Raw genomic sequence first — 22,334 nt, 5'->3', positions numbered from 1 at the left:
ACATATCCTGTTCAGTGTATTTCTAACTTAGATTATTGAATGTTATACAATTGCAGTCGCTTTACAGTCTTAAGATGCAAAGGGATGGTCATCTTAAAGGTCACTTAAAATAACAAAATGAAGCCAACAATAAACAAAATCTCCTGACTGTCTCCTTAACAGAACTCTCAGATATCCCACCGTCAACCACATGCTTAAGAAAGGAGCGCATGCTGAGCAGTCACGGGAATCCAACAGTGGTCAGACTTGGGTATGTGGGGAATGAAGCAGCCACCGCTTCAAGTCTCTCGGGGTCCATGGATCTCAGTTCTCCAAAGTCTAGGCTTGTGTGAGGGAAACCAAAGACTCTTTACTAAAAAAACGATAACCGCTGTTGGTGTGCAACACGTCTCCAGGCTGAGTTTGGCACAGTGAAGGATGTAGGCCAGTTCTGAGAGATGGATTTCACAGACATCCTATTTGCAAGGTTCTTGGTGAGGCAGGATGGAAGAACAGTATTCAGTATTGTTACCAGCCCTGAGCAGCCAATCCCTGCTGGCTATAGACAAGTAACAGCTAACACAAAATTTTCATAAAATGTATGCCGCAATATTGATACGTACTCGTCTAAAGTGTGGCATTGTTCTCATAGAAACCCTAAAAGATGATAGGGAAGAAGAACCTACAATCCTCAAAAGATGACTTATGTATCTTTTGACCCTATTCTTTGAGAATTTCATAAGTATGTACAGTAAAATATGATCTTAGCCATACCTTATTTCATCCCTAAGTGGCCCCAGATTCCCCTAAACACATACATCTCTCAGTTTCATGTCCTCTTTTAAAAGAAAAAAAAAATCTAAGTCCAATCAGTATCCCCCAGATATACATGAGACTATCCTGGAGTGTGACCTACCTACCAGTGGCCAGAAGAATTATTCTTGATCTCCCTGCAGCCATCCACTGCTAGTAGCTCCTCAGTTATTGAATCTTATGAGCTCTTCCATTTATGCTGGAATGGCTCCAAGGTTGATCTTGTATGGATAACCATACCTTCTGTAGTTCATTAATGCAATTGTCATGTCAGGTCCAGAAGACAAGCTTTTGCATCATTCTTCCCACACTCTGGTGCTTACAGTCTACACCTAACAACATGCCGGCACACACCTGTGTTACCTGTTTCTTATTTGCTTTCTACAGCTGTGATAAAACACCATGACCAAAGACAACTTGGAGAGGAAAGTGTTCATCTTGTCTTACTCTTCCAGACAATAGTTCCTCACTGAGGGAAATTAGGGCAGGAACCTGGACTCAGAGACTGAAACAAAGACCATGGAGAGATGCTGCTTACTGATTTGCTCCTTTTGGCTTGCTCAATTTGTTTTCTAACACTACTCGCTCACACCCCAAGGGTGTCATGGCTCACAGTGGACTGAGCCCTCCTCTATCAATTGGCAATCAAGAACATTCCCCCACAGACTTACCAGAAATCTACGGAGGCATTTTCTCAGTTGAGGGACTTTTCCCCATTGGACTCTAGTTTGTGTCGAGTTGACAAAACCTATTCAGGACACCAGTACCCAGGAGGCAGAGATGGGAGAATTGTGAGTTCTAGACCAGTTTAAGCAACATTGGAGATCCCAGTTTAAAAATAAATAGATTTCAAAAAGATTAGATAGATGATAGGTAGATAGATAAATAAGTAGATAGATAGATAGATAGATAGATAGATAGATAGATAGATAGATAGATAGATGATAGATGGATAGATAGATTGATTGATTGAATGATAGAGATAAGTAGCTGATAAGTAAGTTATAGATATATAGATAAGATAGGTAGGTGGTAGGTAGATGACAGATAGATAGATAGGTAGGTAGGTAGATAGATAGATAGATAGATAGATAGATAGATAGATAGATAGATAGATGATAGATAACCAGATATGGTGGCACACACCTATAATGTCAGCACTCTGAAGACAAAAAGCAAGCTAATAGATCTTGGTGAGTTCAAAGTCACTCAGGGCTACATGGTGAAACACTGTATCAAAAGACAAATGCTATATGAAAAAATGAAGAGAGAAGGAAGAGAAAAAAGAAAAGAAGGAAAGAAGGAGAGAGAGAGTGAAGAAGATAGGAAGGGAGGGAAGGAAGGGAGGGAGAGAGGGAGGGAGGGAGGGAGAGAGGGAGGGAGGGAAGGGAGGGAGGACAACCCAAAGGAAGAAAAATGATTTTGCTCTACATTGTAACATTTCAAGAAGGCTCACAAAGCAACTGACTTTGTCAATATTGATGAAATGCTGACGCTTAAGAACTTTAAGCAAGATGTCAAAATAACAACAGAAGGAACAATAGCAGCTGCAATATAATGGAACACAAGAATAAAGCCTACTCCTGCTGAAATGAAGGTCATTAGAAGAAACAAGGTATTCTGCAAGCATCTAGGCAGTGAGGGATGGGGCTGAGAAAGGGAATAAAATTAGACTAAAAGCAAAGAGGTTTAAAAATTAATAACAAAATTATATCGCCTTAGGAGAAAGACTGAAATTAAAACGTGGTATTCCAGGGCACAGGGGTACAGCTAATGCAACATTCAGAAGAAAAAGAAGGTTTATGTCTCCATAGAATGAAAGAATAAAAATAAAAAAGTAAACAATCAAACCAAGTTAAAAATGAAATAAGGCAAATAAAGTAAGGACAGAGATGAAAAAGCACAGAAGGAACTTAGTAATTTTGAAAACCAAAAACTAATGGTGCAAGAGACGAAAGTAAATAATTAATAAAAGAAATGAATATAGAAATCAGTAGAATAATTGTATAGTAATTGACCATGAAAAGGCAAGATACAAATGTAAAAATGATCATAAAGAGAATGTGAATAACTGTAAAAGAGTATTCTGATTCTATGCAAATAAAATTAATATAAGCAAGATGAATAATTTCAAGAAAAGTCCAAGTATACTTTATCAGAATTCCCTGCTAAGTATCCTTCAGCCAAATCCCACCAACTCTGTCCTTATTTGGATGCTGAAAATCTGGAAAGTTACCTCAAGTTGGTGACAGAATCTGCAGCTATGGGCTGAGAACAGGTAAGACCTAGCAAGCACACTCAGCTCCCGCAGGCCACACTGCCCTTGTCAGGGGCTTCGACTGTAACCTCTCTCAACGTGCCAGCATACTGTTTCTGGGCCATGAGTGAAATTTCCCTCATACTTCAAAATCATCGGGTCTCTTCTCTTAGGAAGAACCAAGTCATGGCTCATTTGTGAGGATCAGACTCCCCTCCATAGGGTAATTTCCCTACTGATTAATTCAGAGCTTCTGACAACCCCCTTTACTCTCTTTATTAGTATCACACAGGTGTCAACTCCATCACACACCCAAAGGGAGGAGATTAAACAAAGACCTCTTTCCTTGAGGTGGGAATTTAAACACCATCTTAGAATTCTTCATGCCACACTGATCAAGACATTGAAGATACGAGAAAACCCTTAGAAAGCTACCTTCTCCAAAAATATAGTGCCAGCCCTCCATTGCTTCTTTAGAAAAAATTTCCAAACCATTAATGAACACGAAGTTATTCAGATTTATTGAATTGTGTAGGTATTTTGCCATGGAATTTTGGGAGACCCTTTAAGACTATGTCTCACTATATAGCCCAGGCTGACCCTCCACCATGATTGCTATCAATGGCTTCTTGTTGATGGTGCTGGTACTGGTGGTGGTCATTGTGGTTGCTGCTGCCACTGTTGTTGTTTTATACTAACTCACCTAGAAATTTTAAATATCTATTATTCAAGGATTTAAAAAAATGTTCTTTTCTCTACCTAGATCATAATCTGAAGTATAGCCTGAAAGGAATATGAAATAAAACAATAAAGAATGTGAATAATAAAAAGAATCAAACAATTTCATATTACTAATATACAACAATAGAGAAACCTATTGGAAAAAGGTAGAGAACATATGTGCAAAAATAAAAATAGGAAGATAAATACTATTCATATTTAAATTTTTATTTATATATGCATATAAAATACAACACAGTACACAAGTAATTACGTAATAACATATAGAACATATAGAAAATTACAAACGTAGCTATTGTCATAGGTGGACATATTCTAAACACATTCCTAAACCCAGTAGATATTACTGAAAGCTGGGAGCATGAAAGATGCCAAGAGTAATACAGTTAACAAGAATGAAGAGACTCCCTCTCTGCTGCATAGAACTTAGTGTGAGGAAAGACAGATTAAAAATAAATTAGTGAATAAATAAACAAGATTGTTTTTGACAGTGGTTAAGCAATGAGAGGAATTCAGCTAGTTTTTAAAGCAGGCACCCCAATACAGAGAATAGATCTCTTGAATCGCAAGATGTTCTTTGTATGTCTGCATCCACTCTTATAGAGAAGGCAGAAGAGGCTCTGCTGCACGTGGTCCTCTCCCACATGTACCCTGCCAGACCAACACCCACAAGGAGGGACTTTAGGTGGAGTGACGGGAAGGGCCTTTAAAATCCATCTGAATCTGCACTGAGGAATTAACACGTATGTCCACAGATTCCAGGGGTTATTTTTTTTAATACAGACTCCAGGTCTGGAACAGGTAGAGAATCAAGAACTCCATCAGGCCCAGTCTTTGAAGCTACAGATGAAATTTTGGTCTACCAGGAAACTCTTGAGAACAGTGAATCAATATTCTTCTCAATTCCTTCTACATGCTAGGACCCCAGGGCGGCTCATTTTACTTGGTTACTTCCTCTACCAGCTTCAAATCCCCCGACGTGTGCTGTGACTATTGCACTGTCTGCAATATGTGTTTCATGCAGCGCAACACACATATTTATTAGAAAAACTACAAAATAATAGCACACTCGTGTCACTAAGCGAATGGCTTCCCAGGCCCCTGTCTTCATGTTTCCCAAACTCCTAAACCTTCCATTCCTTATACACTGGCAAAGAAAAAAAAAACCTACAGTTTTAATTAATACACATTTTCATACTTTCTCCATAGTTCCTTGAAAATACAAAATCCCCCAAGTTGCTCATAGTCCTAAAATAATTTGTTTGCCTCTCTAGAAGTGCATCCTTCTTACCTGAAGACATCGCCCATAAAAGGCCATGATGATGCTTTGTACAAATGGTTGTGCTAGAAATAAATTTAGCCTAATAAAAAGTGCTCATTAGAACTCCTCTTTATGCCAGAGACAATTCTCCAGTATTTTATATACACTTTCATTGCTTTTATGGGGCAGATAGATTAGACACCAGTCTTTACCTCTGAGTCTACAGAGTACTTCAAAGTCTAGCTGTATTTTGTGTCTAAAATGTGACAGAAGCCTTTTTATAGTCCCCATATACCTCAAGACACACAAGAAAATATCTAGAGTTGTTCCTACGGGAATTTTTTGCCTCAACAATATTTAGACTAGGTGACATAAAAATATCCATTTTAATTCGACATGCCCAGAATTGATCTTCCAAAGAAAATATTAAAATGACTCTATACTCATTCCCAAACTCAAACATAAACAGAAACAGCTGCTTAATGTCTCAAAAGCCAGTCTGAGATTCATTTCAATTACCCAACAAAAGGTACCTCAGGTGCACCATCGCATTTCAAGCTAAATTTTACGCCTATTGGAGATAAGCCTTGCAGCAGGCATGAAGGCCTTCCGGTTGTTACTGCTTTTATGTCTGAGAGCATTTTCCTAATTCCCTGTTTAATTGTATTTTGACTTCTATAGATAGCTGTAAAGTGAGCATGATGTAACAATTTATATGGCATTTTGCACCTGTAGTAAGGTCAGTGTGAAAAATGTTTTAGAGCAGAGAATTTTTTTCCTAATATTTTAATTTCTCATTGCTCTTTTTCCCAACCATAGAGAAAAAGAAAAAAGAAATATAATCTGATCTCTTTAATTCTTCTATTCAAATCAATATGAAAGTTACTTCCAAGTTCAAGAAGTATCTTTATATAAAGTTATTTTTAAAAATAGAAAATTGTAAGAAAAACTCGTTGCAGTGTTCCCAAATCCTTTCACATCTCCCAAAGTCAACAGTCTTTATGACACCAAGCCCACGTAATTTAACCAAAATTCCTGCCTCCTCCCCAAACTTTGACTGTGTGATGACAATAACTCTCTCCACGTGCACAGACTCCTATGTGGTCCTCTGTCCTGACCGTCTCACGAATGTCACCATATATCCATACTGCCCCATGTGGTCCTGTGTCCTTTTAGTATTACTTATTAATTGATAAATCCCAGTGGCGGGTTCTCTACCCACCTTAATGGTTTATGTTCCTGACTGAAAGTCACACACACAGCCTTTATATTTTAATATCCCTTAAACAGCCCAGTAGCTGGGCCACTGCCTAACTGCCATGCAGTTAATCCTGAGTTATTAGTTACTAATTCTATGTTCTATCTTGGCTGCTCTGGACCCAGTAGGGCAGCCCTGTGGGCCATGCTTTCCCAGCTCCTTCACATGGTAGTCATACCTCTCCGTACTGTACTCCACTCTGGTGTTGGCATCTCTCATCTCCTCCACACTCTGTCCACAAGCATGCCCAACCTCAGGGAAACTTAAAATCCCACCTCTGTCTGTCCTCCCCAACTATTGGCAGTTGGCATCTTTATTTACCAACCAGAACCAACTGGGGGTAGGTTCCCAGAAGCTAATTGCAGTCATTCTTGTGCAGTTTTGAGGGGGAACATAATTAGCATTAGCATACAAGCAGCGACAGTCCTGACCTTCTCACAGACGTCATCATGTATCCACACTGACCCGTGTGGTCTCGTGTCCTGACTTCTCACGGATATCACCACGTATCCACACCACCTCATAATCCCCACTATCAATCAGTCACGTAGCCATCAAACAATGCTCTGGGCACCGTTCAGTTCTCCTAACTGCCTTATGAAATAACACCAGCTTTCTGCAAGATAAAAAATTCAGAGAAGAATGGTAACTGTCCAATCAAATAGTGGCTAACTAAACCATATCATATTATTACGGCATCAACTACTCAAGCTAAAAAAAAAATATATTTTGCATGTATCACTATGAGCCAGTAGAAAGGATTACACTTTTTTTTATTTTGGTGAAAAATCCTTATAATGGACATTGTTAATCATCACCCAAAACATAAGTAAGAGAGACAATACTATTGCTTGGCTGGCAAAGGCACTCATCACCCATCCTAGGACCCCGGAACTTGTTCTGAAGTGAACTTTTGGTGCTCTGGACACCCAAAACCTCAAGTAAAAAGAAGACAGAGGGTATTGGGAAAGAAACCCACACAAGCAAACTTAAAATTGCTTGAGTCCCTAGAGGCTCAGAGCCACAGATGCTACAAGGACCATCCCTCTCTGAATACCTCTCCATGTGGCCCTCTTTTGCCAGTCTAGTTCTCTCCCATAGACTTTTCCCATCCCTCACACATGGCCACTAAGGGCCCTGGAGCTTTAATATTGTCACCCACCACCCAAGAGATAGTTTCTATGGAGTAAAACATCAAAGAACTATGCGTCCACTCCCCCAGACCTGTGATGTACTCCTAACCCCTTCAGCACAAAGACTGACAGCACAGCCCAGGGGCAAAGGAAAACCAAATTTGGATATTTCCCTGAAAGAAGTCATATTTGACACAGAAAACCAGCCTTTTAAAATGTTGAAAGCATTTTGTTTATTTTTAGCAGATGGTGAATCTTAAAAAAAAATCAAGTAACAGACATAGAATCCAGAAACATATGGAAAGTATGGAGAGGGGCATAGATGCTTAACCACTAATGTATCTTGTAAGCCATAGAACAATGAATTAAGGGAGATGATGAACTATTTCATAGATGCTTAACCGCCAATGTATCTTGTAAGCTATAGAATAATGAATTAAGGGAGATGATGAACTATTTCTAACTGTATTTTACCCAAGTAAACACTCTTGAGATGTGTGCATTTATGTCATCCTACCTATGACTTACTATTTTGAATAAACCAACTTATATTTTCATTTTTTTAATTTCACCCCCACCTCCATCACTGTTTTATCTCGCCACATATGTAAACACTGCTTCTATAAACAGCAATTCTGCAAGCAAAACTTTCTCCTACCACATAGCTACCACTCAGGCATCTATCTAGAAGTGTATAATTGCAGGGTGGTTTGGTTAGGGCATTTCAACACACTAATATAACAAAGTGCTTCTTACTTTAGCCCAGAAATCCTAAGCAGATAGGTCAAGAAATTATAGATTTTTCTCCTGAGAATAGAAGCCACCATATCCTTACTGATGACATTTTCCTGTCCTACTTTTATTATATTCTGGTCAACAGAGAGAAATTTATAGTCAGAAACTGTTATAATTGGGACTAGAAAGATGACTCAGTGACTAAGAACAACACGTTTCTTGATGAGGACCCGAGTTCAGTAACCAGGACTCACATGGGGCAGCTCACAACTGCCAGGAATTCCAGGTCCAGGAAATCAAGTGCTCTCTTCTGGCATCTTTCAGCAACTCTGCCCACATGCACATACCCTCACACAGATAAACATGAGTGTCAATTAAAAACGCAAATAAGGAGGCTGAGAGGAGATAATTCCAGGCAGAAACCCAAAACAGTCCCTAAGGCAAAGGAAACCAGACTTGTGTGGAGAAAGAAAACCAAAACAGTCCCTAAAGCAGGGGAAACCTGACTTTGGGGAGAAAGAAAAGAGGGGAAAAATTCCTGAACAGAACAGCAATGGCTTGTGCTGTAAGATCGAGAATTGACAAATGGGACCTAATGAAACTCCAAAGTTTCTGCAAGGCAAAAGACACTGTCTATAAGACAAAAAGACCACCAACAGACTGGGAAAGGATCTTTACCTATCCTAAATCAGATAGGGGACTAATATCCAACATATATAAAGAACTCAAGAAGGTGGACCTCAGAAAATCAAATAACCCCCTTAAAAAATGGGGCTCAGAATTGAACAAAGAATTCTCACCTGAGGAATACCGAATGGCAGAGAAGCACCTGAAGAAATGTTCAACATCCTTAATCATCAGGGAAATGCAAATCAAAACAACCCTGAGATTCCACCTCACACCAGTGAGAATGGCTAAGATCAAAAATTCAGGTGACAGCAGTAGCTGGATATTTTCTTCTTTTTAATGAAGCTATCCTACATCAATTGTCTCTATATAGAGACATTTTTGTTTTTTGTCCAAAGGTATCTATTTATAGATAGATAGGGATTCATGTAGACCAGGCTGGCCTTGAACTTACTGTATAGCTAAGGGTGTTGTTGAATATTTGATTATCTTGCTTCCACCTCTCATATGTTGGAATTACAGGTATGTATCTCCATATCTGGTTTACTCAGTGCTGGTGATCAAACCAAGGGCCTCATGTGTATGCTAGGCTAGCACTGTACAAACTGAACTAGAATTCCAGCACTCATTCTTTCCTTGTTATTTTTTAAATTTTTTTTTTTTGAGATTTCAATTGTGCCTCTTACTATAGTAGCTTCCATATTTGGACACAGTAGGGAGATGTTTAGGTGTCATTGTGGGAGCATGGCTCATAAGAGAAGTGTGCATAAAGTGGGGTTTTGTCATAGCAATAGGAACCCTAAATAATCCAGAGCTCTAAGGAAGAAACTTAAATAAAATTGAAATTAAAAGGAATCATATGCAACCGCTTGACAAATACTTTTTGAGTACATATTATATGTTGCATCCTTTATAAACAACTAGATATAATAATGAATAATATAGACATGAGTTCATAATCCAGTATATGAGGGAAAACAAGCATTAAGCAAATCATGTAGGAGATAGCAAATGAATTACTTAGTTGAGATTATCCTAAATGTTCTCCCCATTTGAATGGAAGCTCCACTTATTCAGAGCTTGCCACGTGCCACACAATATAGCACCGTCTGTGGAAGATATCTGTTACACAGCAAGACTCACTCAGTATTTATTGACTTGACTACACTGTTCCTTTTAATCTGAGAGGCATACATATCAAGAACCACAATGGGTCTACAGAGTGAGCTCCAGGACAGCCAGGGCTATACAGAGAAACCCTGTCTCAGAAAAACAAAACAAAACATAACAAAACAAAACAAAACAAAACAAAACAAAACAAAACAAAACAAAACAAAACAAGAACCACAGCAGATGCCTGAAAACACAGAAAACACAGATCCCTGCATAACTATGTTTTCTCTCATGAAGATGTATCTGATAAGATTTAGTTTATAAATTTAGACATAGTAAGAGAATTGCAACAATAATAACTACTGCAGTGTAATCTTATTTATAATCTTATAGTGTAAGAGGTGTGAATGTTTTATCGTCTATCTATAGCTATATATCTGTATCTCTACTGGATAGTTAGATATTTTTAGACTGTTGTTGATGGTAGAAAATAAAAAACCTTGGTCAAAGGACAAATATTGCAACAGATTAAAGAGAAGAGGGAATATGTGACAAATTGAGAATATAAAATAGGAGTCTTAAGCAAATACAGGGGCTTAGTTATGACATGTAAGCTAAGCCTGGAAAATAAATAACCAGGCAAACAATGTGAAAAGCAAACAACAGAGAAAGAGAGCAGAATTCTCATTGGGCAGCAAATCTCTGATGAGTTAAAAAATGATCCTGGCCAGGGAGAAGGACATTGTCATTAGAGACAAATAAACAAAAAGTTGTGTTGTTATTCTAGAAGCAATTGAAACACATTGGAAGGTTATAAAGAAGGCATCTGTGTTCGTTAGGGTTTTATTGCTGTGACGAGAAATGTTGACCACAGCAATTCTGCTAAAGGAAAACATTTAATATGTGCTGGCTTACAGTGTCAGAGGCTTAGTCCATTGTCATCATGGTGAGGAACATGGCAGCATGCAAGCAGACATGGTGCTGGACCAGAAGCTAAGAGTCATACGTCTTTATCCAATGCCAGCAGAGGACATCGTCTTAACACTGGGCATGGCTTGAGCCTATGTATGAGACCTCAAAGCCCACCTTCACAGTGACACACTTCCTCCAGCAAGGCCACGTCTCCTAATAATGACACTCTCCATGGGCACATGAGTCTATGAGAGCCATGCCTATTCAAACCACCATAGCATGTGATGGTTTTAAAGAATCATGGTGATAATAATACAGAAAAATAAACCTCAAGATTCCACTGCTTCCCTAACAATGAATTCACCATTTAAAACTGTCTGGACAAGAAAATTGGAATTTGAATTTACTTTATAGTAAAGTTTACCAACTTCTGAGAAGAAGAATTTTAAAGAGCTGGGGATAGTTCACTAAGAGAAGGCATGAATGCTAATTCATTTGGTTCTTTGTATTTAATCACATATTAGCTTACCATAGAGCTATTATGTGTTGTGCATCCCTGTGTGATGCATAGCATCTTAGAGCACAAGGCAAAAGATACTTGGCACATGAAGTTAAGGTTATTAAACAGCTCAACCACAGTGGCCACAGCCTAATTAGTAAGAGTTGCTGATGCTGAGACGAAATATCCATGGACCAAGAACTGAAATAGCCTCTGGAAGCTGAGAGTGGGCACTAGTCAGTAGCCAGGAAAAAAAAGAAGTAGTAGTAGTACTGGTCCTACAAGTAACATCTGTCAATGTTTTAAATGAACTTGGAAGCAGGTGCATCCACAGAGGCTCAGGTAAGAGTTTGTCCCAGCAGACATCTAGACCAGTCTTGTGGGACCCTCGATAGAGCCCCACTGAATTTACAAGGACTTAGAACCATACAGAAAAATGAAAAAAAAAAATACTGATTGTTTTAAGGCATAGTCTACAATGATCAGTTACACAACAACATCAAAAATGGCACAATATTCTTTAAAATGTATGTGATAATACTGTTAAAAAACAATCATAATACTGGCTCTATGTGTCTGTTAAGGATTGCTCATAACTTTAAAAGGAATGAGCCTTAGTTTGTTTAGGCAGCTACAACAAAGTATACTTGACTGAGCTGCTTTTAAACCACAGAATTTATTCCTAACAGTCTATAGGCTCCAGGTATTTGAGGGCAGGATGCTGGCACACTGAAGGTCCAGCAGGGGCCATCTGCCAGGTCTCCTGGGCTACCACCTTATCCTTTCTTAGCAACAACAGAGGATAGGAGAAGTACCTAGGGTCCTTTTGTTATGTAAGGTTACTAATCCCATCCATGAGACCTTCCCTTTTAATTATCTCTCTGGAGCTCTACCTCTTAATACTTTCACACAGAGATGTGGGGGTTACACCATATAAACTGCGGGACCAGAGACATAAACACTCAGTTCAGAGCCACAAGCTATGATGATAGATTTAGATCTGTGTTCTGGAAGCTCTTACACAGTCAGAGTCTCACCATGAGTAGCATTGAATCCCCTCTATCACCTTTGAAGTGTTATGACCATCTGAGCCAAAAAGAAATTAAGGCCAGACAAATGGACATTACCTTCAGACTTGGATCCTATGGTTTGCCACCATCCCTTAATGCTTCAGGAAAGACTGGTAACTTCTACAAACTAATGGTAGCATTATAGATAACCAAACCTGTTCTGAAAAATTACTGATTCCTAACAGCAGATGGACTGATGGAAAGAGAGCATGTTAATCTTGACGTTTGCTTAGTTTTCACTAACCAGAACTGGCATTTGACTGTACACCAGACTAGCTAACATTCTTCATCCTTCTTCCTTCCCCTTAATCTGCTGACTAATTACTTTCCGTTTCTCCTTTAGAATGCAAAAGTAATAAATTAAATAGCCTCTCAAATAATTATATTTCAGACCATTACACTGCATTAAGAGCATCTGAATAGGGTGAGAAAACATAATGGGGAGATTAGCAACTGCAAGCAGGACCTAATCTTGATAACTTAATATCTGTAAGATGTCTCTATCACTCCTGTTACAGATTCTGTCCAAGCTTGCAGAAAGAAATGACTCTTCATCCAGGTTTTCTGGAACTTATATCTTGTCATTTCATGACTCCACCAACTTCTGTAGTCCCAAGTCTCGCTTTTTATCCTCTAAAGAAGAATATGGAAGGAAATCCACTCGTAATTTCTTTGTTTTTTGAGGATATATATATATATATATGTTTATATGTAGATAGATAGATAGATAGATAGATAGATAGATAGATAGATAGATAGATAGATACACACACACACATGCTTATTACATGTGTGCCCATGCATGTGGTGAGGTGTACATTTGTATGTGTATATATATTCCACAGGTCAGTATTGGATATCTTATATTGCTCTTCACATTATTTTTTGAGACAGGGTATCTCACTGAGCATGGAGATCACCGATTTGTCTAGACTAGCTGTCCTAAAAGATGAAAGAAAGGACATCTATACATATACATACACATACACATATATTTATAGATGATAGATAGATAGATAGATAGATAGATAGATAGATAGATAGATAGATAGATAGATAGATATGATAGCTAGAAGATAGATCAATTAGATAGATAGATAGATAGATAGATAGATAGATAGATAGATAGATAGATAGATAGATAGATAGATAGATAGATGGATGGATGGATGGATGGATGGATGGATGGATGGATGGATGGATGGATGGATGGATGATGGATAGATAGATAGATAGATAGATAGATAGATAGATAGATAGATAGATAGATCATCTATACCTCTCCAGCAATGGGATTAGAAGTGTATGCCTGGCAATTTTACATGGAATATGCAGGACTGAATTCAAGTCTCCACACTTGTGGAGCAATTTACCAAATAAGTCATCTCCTCAGCCTGACTCAAAATGTCTTTGTGCCAGGAGTGATGCATAATCCCTTTCATTGATAGTCCACCAGAAAGAAATAGTCATGAGTCCTCACCCAAATACATAGAAATTTTGACCTGTCCATGTGCCTAGAAAGAAATCAGCATGGAAATTGGTGAATCTTAGTACCGTGTCTCTCAGAGCACGGTAAGGGATGACCCATAAATTTTGGTTGTCTATGTTAGCTATTGCCTTTATTATGTATTTGAAGGTATGTATTTCTAGCCATTATTGCTGCATAGCAATCTACTCAAAAATTAACCAGCAGAAAACAACCATTTAATTAATTAAGCTAATGGATTCTATGTAATCAAAATTCAAATCAGGCACAAAGGAGTGCTCTCGTATTGGCTTCATGAGAGTCAACTCAAGAACTCAGGCTACAATTATTCTTGGGATTCTCATTCACATGTGTGTCAGCTGATGCTAGCCATCAGCGAGAACATCAGCTGAGGTTGCTGACCACAGTGCTTCACATGGAGTCTTGTATGGCCTCCGCTTCTTCATAATATGGTACCACCAGGAAATCATATTTCAGATGTCGCAGCTCAGAGTGCCAGAAAAGATGGAAAGATCTCCCATGCTGATGGATTGGCAGGATCAACATTGTAAAAATGGCTATCTTGCCAAAAGCAATCTACAGATTCAATGCAATCCCCATCAAAATTCCAACTCAATTCTTCAACGAATTACAAGGAGCAATTTGAAAATTCATCTGGAATAACAAAAAACCTAGGATAGCAAAAAGTCTTCTCAAGGATAAAAGAACCTCTGGTGGAATCACCATGCCAGACCTAAGCTTTACTACAGAGCAATTGTGATAAAAACTGCATGGTACTGGTATAGAGACAGACAAGTAGACCAATGGAATAGAATTGAAGACCCAGAAATGAACCCACACACCTATGGTCACTTGATCTTCGACAAGGGAGCTAAAACCATCCAGTGGAAGAAAGACAGCATTTTCAACAATTGGTGCTGGCACAACTGGTTGTTATCATGTAGAAGAATGTGAATCGATCCATACTTATCTCCTTGTACTAAGGTCAAATCTAAGTGGATCAAGGTACTTCACATAAAACCAGAGACACTGAAACTTATAGAGGAGAAAGTGGGGAAAAGCCTTGAAGATATGGGCACAGGGGAAAAATTCCTGAACATAACAGCAATGCCTTGTACTGTAAGATCGAGAATTGACAAATGGGACCTAATGAAACTCCAAAGTTTCTGCAAGGCAAAAGACACCGTCATTAAGACAAAAAGACCACCAACAGATTGGGAAAGGATATTTACCTATCCTAAATCAGATAGGGGACTAATATCCAACATATATAAAGAACTCAAGAAGGTGGACTTCAGAAAATCAAATAACCCCATTAAAAAATGGGGCTCAGAACTGAACAAAGAATTCTCACCTGAGGAATACCGAATGGCAGAGAAGCACCTGAAAAAATGTTCAACATCCTTAATCATCAGGGAAATGCAAATCAAAACAACCCTGAGATTCCACCTCACACCAGTCAAAATGGCTAAGATCAAAAATTCAGGTGACAGCAGATGCTGGCGTGGATGTGGAGAAAGAGGAACACTCCTCCATTGTTGGTGGGATTGCAGGCTTGTACAACCACTCTGGAAATCAGTCTGGCGGTTCCTCAGAAAATTGGACATAGTACTACCGGAGGATCCAGCAATACCTCTCCTGGGCATATATCCAGAAGATGCCCCAACTGGTAAGAAAGACACATGCTCCACTATGTTCATAGCAGCCTTATTTATAATAGCCAGAATCTGGAAAGAACCCAGATGCCCCTCAACAGAGGAATGGATACAGAAAATGTGGTACATCTACACAATGGAGTACTACTCAGCTATTAAAAAGAATGAATTTATGAAATTCCTAGCCAAATGGATGGACCTGGAGGGCATCATCCTGAGTGAGGTAACACATTCACAAAGGAACTCACACAATATGTACTCACTGATAAGTGGATATTAGCCCAAAACCTAGGATACCCAAGATATAAGATACAATTTGCTAAACACATGAAACTCAAGAAGAATGAAGACTGAAGTGTGGACACTATGCCCCTCCTTAGAATTGGGAACAAAACACCCATGGAAGGAGTTACAGAGACAAAGTTTGGAGCTGAGATGAAAGGATGGACCATGTAGAGACTGCCATATCCAGGGATCCACCCCATAATCAGCATCCAAACGCTGATACCATTGCATACACTAGCAAGATTTTATTGAAAGGACCCATTGTAGCTGTATTGTAGCTGTCTCTTGTGAGACTATGCCGGGGCCTAGCAAACACAGAAGTGGATGCTCACAGTCAGCTAATGGATGGATCACAGGGCTCCCAATGGAGGAGCTAGAGAAAGTACCCAAGGAGCTAAAGGGATCTGCAACCCTATAGATGGAACAACATTATGAACTAACCAGTACCCCGGAGCTCTTGACTCTAGCTGCATATGTATCAAAAGATGGCATAGTCGGCCATCACTGGAAAGAGAGGTCCATTGGACACGCAAACTTTATATGCCCCAGTACAGGGGAACGCCAGGGCCAAAAAGGGGGAGTGGGTGGGTAGGGGAGTGGGGGTGGGTGGGTATGGGGGACTTTTGGTATAGCATTGGAAATTTAAATGAGCTAAATACCTAATAAAAAATGGAAAAAAACAAGAAAAAAAAAGAAAGAAACAAGGCAAGGTAGAACAGCCGAAGCTATGCTGTCCCTCAGGGCATAGCCTCAAACGTTTCTGCTGCAGTCCCCTGGATTAAGAACTTACAAACTGACTCAAATTCAAGGACAAAGGACCTAGTTCTGCATCTCCGTGGGAAAATACCAAGCCATGGATAAAGGACCATATGGAGTGAAAGATAATATGGTGTCTAGTTTTGGAAATTATAGTCTCCCACATACATTACCTTAGATTAACTGGATTTCCCTGTGTGAAGTGTTTTGTACTTGGAAGAAGAATGCTCAGCAAACCGTGACTTCATACCGGTTTTTATAGACAAAATTTTCTTGAAATACACCCATACCTATTCCTCAGCAGAGTTGGGTAGCTGCAGATGAGACCATGTGTTCTGAGGAAGCAGCAGTATTAATTATCAATCCTGGGAGTTTGCAAGCTCTCTAGATAGAATATTGATTAAGGATGTGGGTGCTACACCAGACTAGTAGATTTCAAATGTCCTTTTGAAAACAGGGTCTCACATCTCCTAGGAAATTCTGATTCTACTATTTCTACCCCTTAAGTGCTGAGCTTATAAGCCTGTACAACCATACCTACTTTATATAGCATTGAGTATTGAGCCCATGACTTTAAGCATACTTGGCAAGCACCCCCAACTGAGCTCCGTTCTTGAGTTATGTGGTTTAGAACAAACCCTAGGCATCTCTAGACTGCCATTTTCCAACCAATGTCACTGCAGAAATAGTGAGATCTGCCATTTGAGTTGTGGGCACTAAATGAAATAATCCATCACAGGGGTGCAATGGGCAATCATAAATACTAATTTCTGCCCTCAGAATTAGCTTTAAATATCAGCAGCATCAACTGTCAGTCAGGTTCTATGCTTTTCTCCAAAAATCTCATCTCCCACAGTTTTCAATATATCTAGTGTACAGGAAGCCCATTTCATCTTTATCCATATTATTAGAAATTTCTTCCTACATCTGGGTTTCAATCTCTCTCTCATAGCTTGACACCATCAATCCTGGTAATATTTCCTTTAAGTTCTATAAAAATACCTCTTCTAGCTCTTCAGTTTTTAAATACATGGCAAGGCCCCTCTGGATCTTAGCTGCTCTTAACTACATATATTCTGATCTTTCTATCCTTTCTTTTGAGACCCTTGGAACAATTCTCTTCAAATGTCTTTTTCCCAGAAATCAGCAAAATGTCTCAGAACTGCACACAGAGTCTTGGTTGAGCCCTAAACTCTCCATATTCTTCTGATGACCCAGATTTTCCTGACTTCCCCTGCTCTGATGGGCTTTATTGATTGGTTTTGTCATTACCACTGTTTGTCTTGGTTTGGTTCTCTTTCTTAAATGCTATAGCAGCTCATTATATTTACCCTTTTTATGTTTAATACAATACAACCATAGCCTCTTCAAATTTTTCCAGACACTGAAACTATCATCTAGAACTTTCACTGTCCCTGCTAGCCTTAAACTACCACACATATTTCCAATGACATAGTCCAAGTCACTCCTAAATATGCCATCAAGTTGAAATCAAGATCATGAGTGGTCTGACCATAAGTAAAGCAGTTGGGTACCATTTTAACAATTGAACTGGCTCCCCTGGGACCTGACTCCCTATTCAACCAGTCTCATGAAAGGTGTCATTCCTTTGATTAAGAGAAATATGCATATACATGGAAATTTAAATTTGTCCCTTTATCTCTTCAAATATTACAATTCTAAACAGGCTATAGGTACCTTTCAGTCAAGAGTCTGTAGAGACATAAAACCAAGAAAAGAGAAAGATTTAAGCAATTGGTCACATGTTGTAAAGATTTGGTAATGCCAAACTTCTTCAAGGGTAGATGGCAGTCTGGAGATCTGGAACTTTTTGAGTTAAAATCCAAAGTCTACTTGCAGAACTTCCCTTGTTCAGCAGAAATTGGTCTTCATTTTCTTTTGTTTTCTTCTCATTATAGGTCAGGACTAGTGTTTGGTTTGGGTTTTGTTTTTGTTTTGTTTTCAGTTGGCTCAGATTGGATTAGGTTGTTTGGGTTTTTTTATTTTAGGCTTTTAAGATTTTTTGCTAATGTTTGAGATTATATTTTAATTAAGACATGTCTTCCTTCCTTTTCTTCTTTCCAAATCCTCCCATTTCCAGTCTCCTTCATGTTAGCTGTATTATGTTTTGGGGTTGTTTGGCACTGAACAAGCTTAGGCTGATCTTCCACTTTGAAGTTTACTTAGTCTCCTGTAGTTCTTTGTATAGGATTGAAGCATCCTGGAATTTCTTCCCAGGCAATTTGGTGTGTTGGTTGATGTCCTTCTTGTTCAGCCCATGTTTGAGCAATCATGTTGGTGAAGCATTACAGGTGAGGCATCTGATGTTACTAAGAGACCTAATCTCACAGAAATGTCCCTGATGCCCTGGCTCTTACAATATTTCTATATACATCTTCTATAATATTCCCTGTGTTTTGTAAATGAATCCATTGAAACTGGGCTCTGCAGTTCTGCATATTAATTGGTTGTAGTTTTCTGTAATGGTCTTTCTATTTCAAAGAGAATTTCCTTGATGAGGATTGAAAACTAAAGTTATGTGGGGGCATAGGAACAGATGTTTATATATTTTACTTAGGTTTTACGCTGGCTTAGTAAATTAGTGGTGGTCGATACTTCTCCAATAATTTCACTAGCACTGATTAGTTAGTTAGTTAGTTAGTTAGTTAGTTAGTTAGTTAGTTAGTTAGTTTTCCAATACCAGACATGGTCCCCACGTCTCCTTTTTTTTATTTTTTTATTTTTTTGAGTGGGTCTTAAGTCCAATTAGGGAGTCATTAGTTATCACCAAGGTATGTGTGCCGATACTGTGCCCACAGGGTCATCTTGCCATGCTGGTCATTGTTGTGGTTCATAAAGACCATATCTGAATAAGACTGTTCATTGTGTCTCTCCTTTGCAAGCTTGTGAGGCACCTTCTGGTGCCATGAAAGCTAGGGAGGGGAAATTCAGAGCAGTTCCAACTCAGAGCCCTCTAGGCCATGTTTCTGAAGTTCATAATGTCTTTAACATCTCTGCAAGTAACCAAGAGCAACAGCAATAGGATGTATGTTTTAAGGAATGCCTTTCACAGCCCTGACCAACAACTCTGGCACTGGTGTTTTATTAAGTGGTCTTCATTTTCTTAATATCATGATTAGGTCAGGCATAACAGCAATATGAAGGGTAGTAGATTTTTCTCAATATTCACTGATTTTAAGTTTCAATTTAATTCAAAAAGCAAAAAAAAAAAAATCTTCACAAAAACATCCATATGTGCTAATATCTGGCGCCATGGTCCATACACAAACCATAAATCTCTAGTCCTTTAAAAATTTTTTTGCAGAAAAAAAATGGTAAAAGTATATCTTTATGAAGCCAAGTCTTATGTTTTGGTAGTTAAATTATTTTCTAATATACAATCTGCTATGTAAATCTGGGACTATGAATATGACTTCATGACTTGTCATTGTGAAATACAATATAACCAGTTAATTGTTTTACTATGGGTAGTAAAGGGCTGTGAGAATTTAACACTAATTTTAAGATTAACCCCGCCGCAAGTATCAGAATCTATAGTCTACATACAGCAGGGATAGGTTTGTATTTCATTGTTGACTTCACTGTTTGGAAAATTCCACCTTCATTATTTCAGTTTTTAAATTCTAATAATGTATTTTAATTGTTTTGACAATATTATCAAAAACAAGTATCTATACAAAGTGGATATCTAAGAATTAAATTCTGTTTAAGAAAATTACTGATGAGAATTTTTAAGATCAAAAAACTGCCAGTACAATATCTTTAGAAATAATTTTAGGGAACTAGTTTTTTGTTCTATGTATTTGTGAATCTAGATTTTAATTTTTTATTAACTACCTGTGACAAAAATGATTCATTTAAGGCAGATATGTAGGAGGCTGAAGAGATAGCTTGGTGCTTAAGAACAGTTGCTGCTCTTCCAGAGAACCCAAGTTCTGATCCCAGCATCCACAGTCAGCAATTTATCACTACCTGCAACTCCAGTTCCAGAAGATGGAACATGATCATCTGGCCTCCACAGATACTCACGCTTAACATATTCATGTACACACACACACACACACACACACACACACACACACACATTGATACATGTACTTTAAAAGTAAAAGTTTTTAATTAAATTTTGTAAATTTTTCATAAATTATATTAATTGCTTTTTCATGAAATTTACCCTTAATTTTTCTTTTACCTTCTCCTTTTTTAGGTTTGGATGTGTGGAGGAGAAATGTTTGACGTTCCGTGTTCTAGAGTCGGTCATATCTACAGGAAGTATGTCCCTTATAAAGTTCCATCTGGGACCAGCCTAGCAAGAGTGAGTAACTGGGCATCAGAACAGGCGGGGTTCATACACGCTCTGCCTCCTGTGTGCTGGGTAATAAACCACACACATGGGATAAGCTAAGACACTGTCTGCCAGAAACTCCTATGTGGCAAGAGTTCCCAGACCTCTGCTTTATCTCCATTGCTTAAATAACTATTAACTGTGACGGGTTTTCTGTATCACCGCATCTTCACATGCATTATATTTAACTATCATCTTCTGTTAATCCTTGTTAGCTGTGTTAAATACCAGTTGGATCAGCCCTTAATCCAGGCTATATCCTTGTCTACAATGTCACCTTTTGCAGGTTTCAAAACCAAGTGGAAGCTTAGAGAGGTGACTTGCTCATGAACAAATGAATGGCCAATAGTAGAAAAATAAAACAAGGCCTGCAGGAAAGATGACCACAGAGAGAGAGAGACAGAGACAGAGACAGAGACAGACAGAGAGAGAGAGAGAGAGAGAGAGAGAGAGAGAGAGAGAGAGAGAGAGAGAGAATAATAGGAAACATCATTAGCCAAAGAGGCTGGGGAAGTATTGGCTAAATCTCAGCTTTCTCCTCCTTTAGAACTAGAGTTAATACTGGATAAAGATTTAGATCATTCTCTAATTTCTCATAATTAACAAAGACTACTTTTATTTTGTTTTGCTTAAATAAAATTTTTCATGTAGATCAAATGCGAGGACCCTTATAGCATCTGCATTTTAGAAGCTTCCAAACCTTCTCTGAACAACCCTGACAAACCTTTTCCATGTTACTTTCTTCATAGTTGTGTCTGTTCTCTTCAGTACAGTATCTATCTGCTACAGCTTAGATGCCAAATCGAAAAGGAAGGTGTTTCCCAGATGCCTTGGTGCTAGGCTCCCCGAGGAATCTAATCTTGAATTACTTGTCTTTGCTTTTTTACTAAGGAGCAATGGGTAACCACTTGGTCTTCTTTACAAGATTCAGTAAACTCAGATATCAACTTCTCGAAAGCACAGTTTTCTTCATCATCACCATCATCACCATCACCATCACCATCACCAACTGTGTCACCAGAATTCATTCACACCTATCAGTCTCAAAAGGGCAGAGCTTTGAGTTTGTTATTTTACATTATACCGTCATCGAAAACAGGGCTTGTAGAATATTTAGGTAACTTAATGAGAAGAAAAATTATTAGAAATCTCAGGCGGGGAAACATAGGTGCAAGTTTAATAAAACTTACACATGTGGGGTCTGGAGAGATAGCCCAGTGGTTAAATGCACTAGCTGTTCTTTCTAGAGGACTCAGTTCGATTCCCAGCACCCGTATAGCAGCTCATAACTGTCTGTAACTCCAGTTCCAGGGAATCTAAAACCCTCACATAGATATACATGCAGGCAAACAGCAACGCACATACAATAAAAGTAAATAAAATTTTTT

The 22,334-nt window shown here is 38.6% G+C and overlaps 1 protein-coding gene across 3 annotated transcripts in view; it reads left to right on the top strand.

Annotated features, from left to right (window-relative positions):
• The window catches only part of Galntl6 (UDP-N-acetyl-alpha-D-galactosamine:polypeptide N-acetylgalactosaminyltransferase-like 6), a 1,140,043-nt gene that overhangs the window by 1,034,099 nt on the left and 83,610 nt on the right, over positions 1 to 22,334 (top strand). For all 3 annotated transcript variants that reach the window (XM_030243596.1, XM_017312847.2, NM_175032.3), the window contains one exon: positions 20,809 to 20,916. In XM_030243596.1, coding sequence (XP_030099456.1) covers positions 20,809 to 20,916 — 108 coding nt within the window. The remainder of the gene's footprint in view (positions 1 to 20,808; positions 20,917 to 22,334) is intronic.

Source organism: Mus musculus, chromosome 8 (genome assembly GCF_000001635.26).
Source record: "Mus musculus strain C57BL/6J chromosome 8, GRCm38.p6 C57BL/6J".
Lineage (NCBI taxonomy): Eukaryota > Metazoa > Chordata > Mammalia > Rodentia > Muridae > Mus > Mus musculus.
The sequence above is the reverse complement of the archived record's forward strand: the minus strand, read 5'-3'. Positions and strand labels throughout refer to the sequence as shown.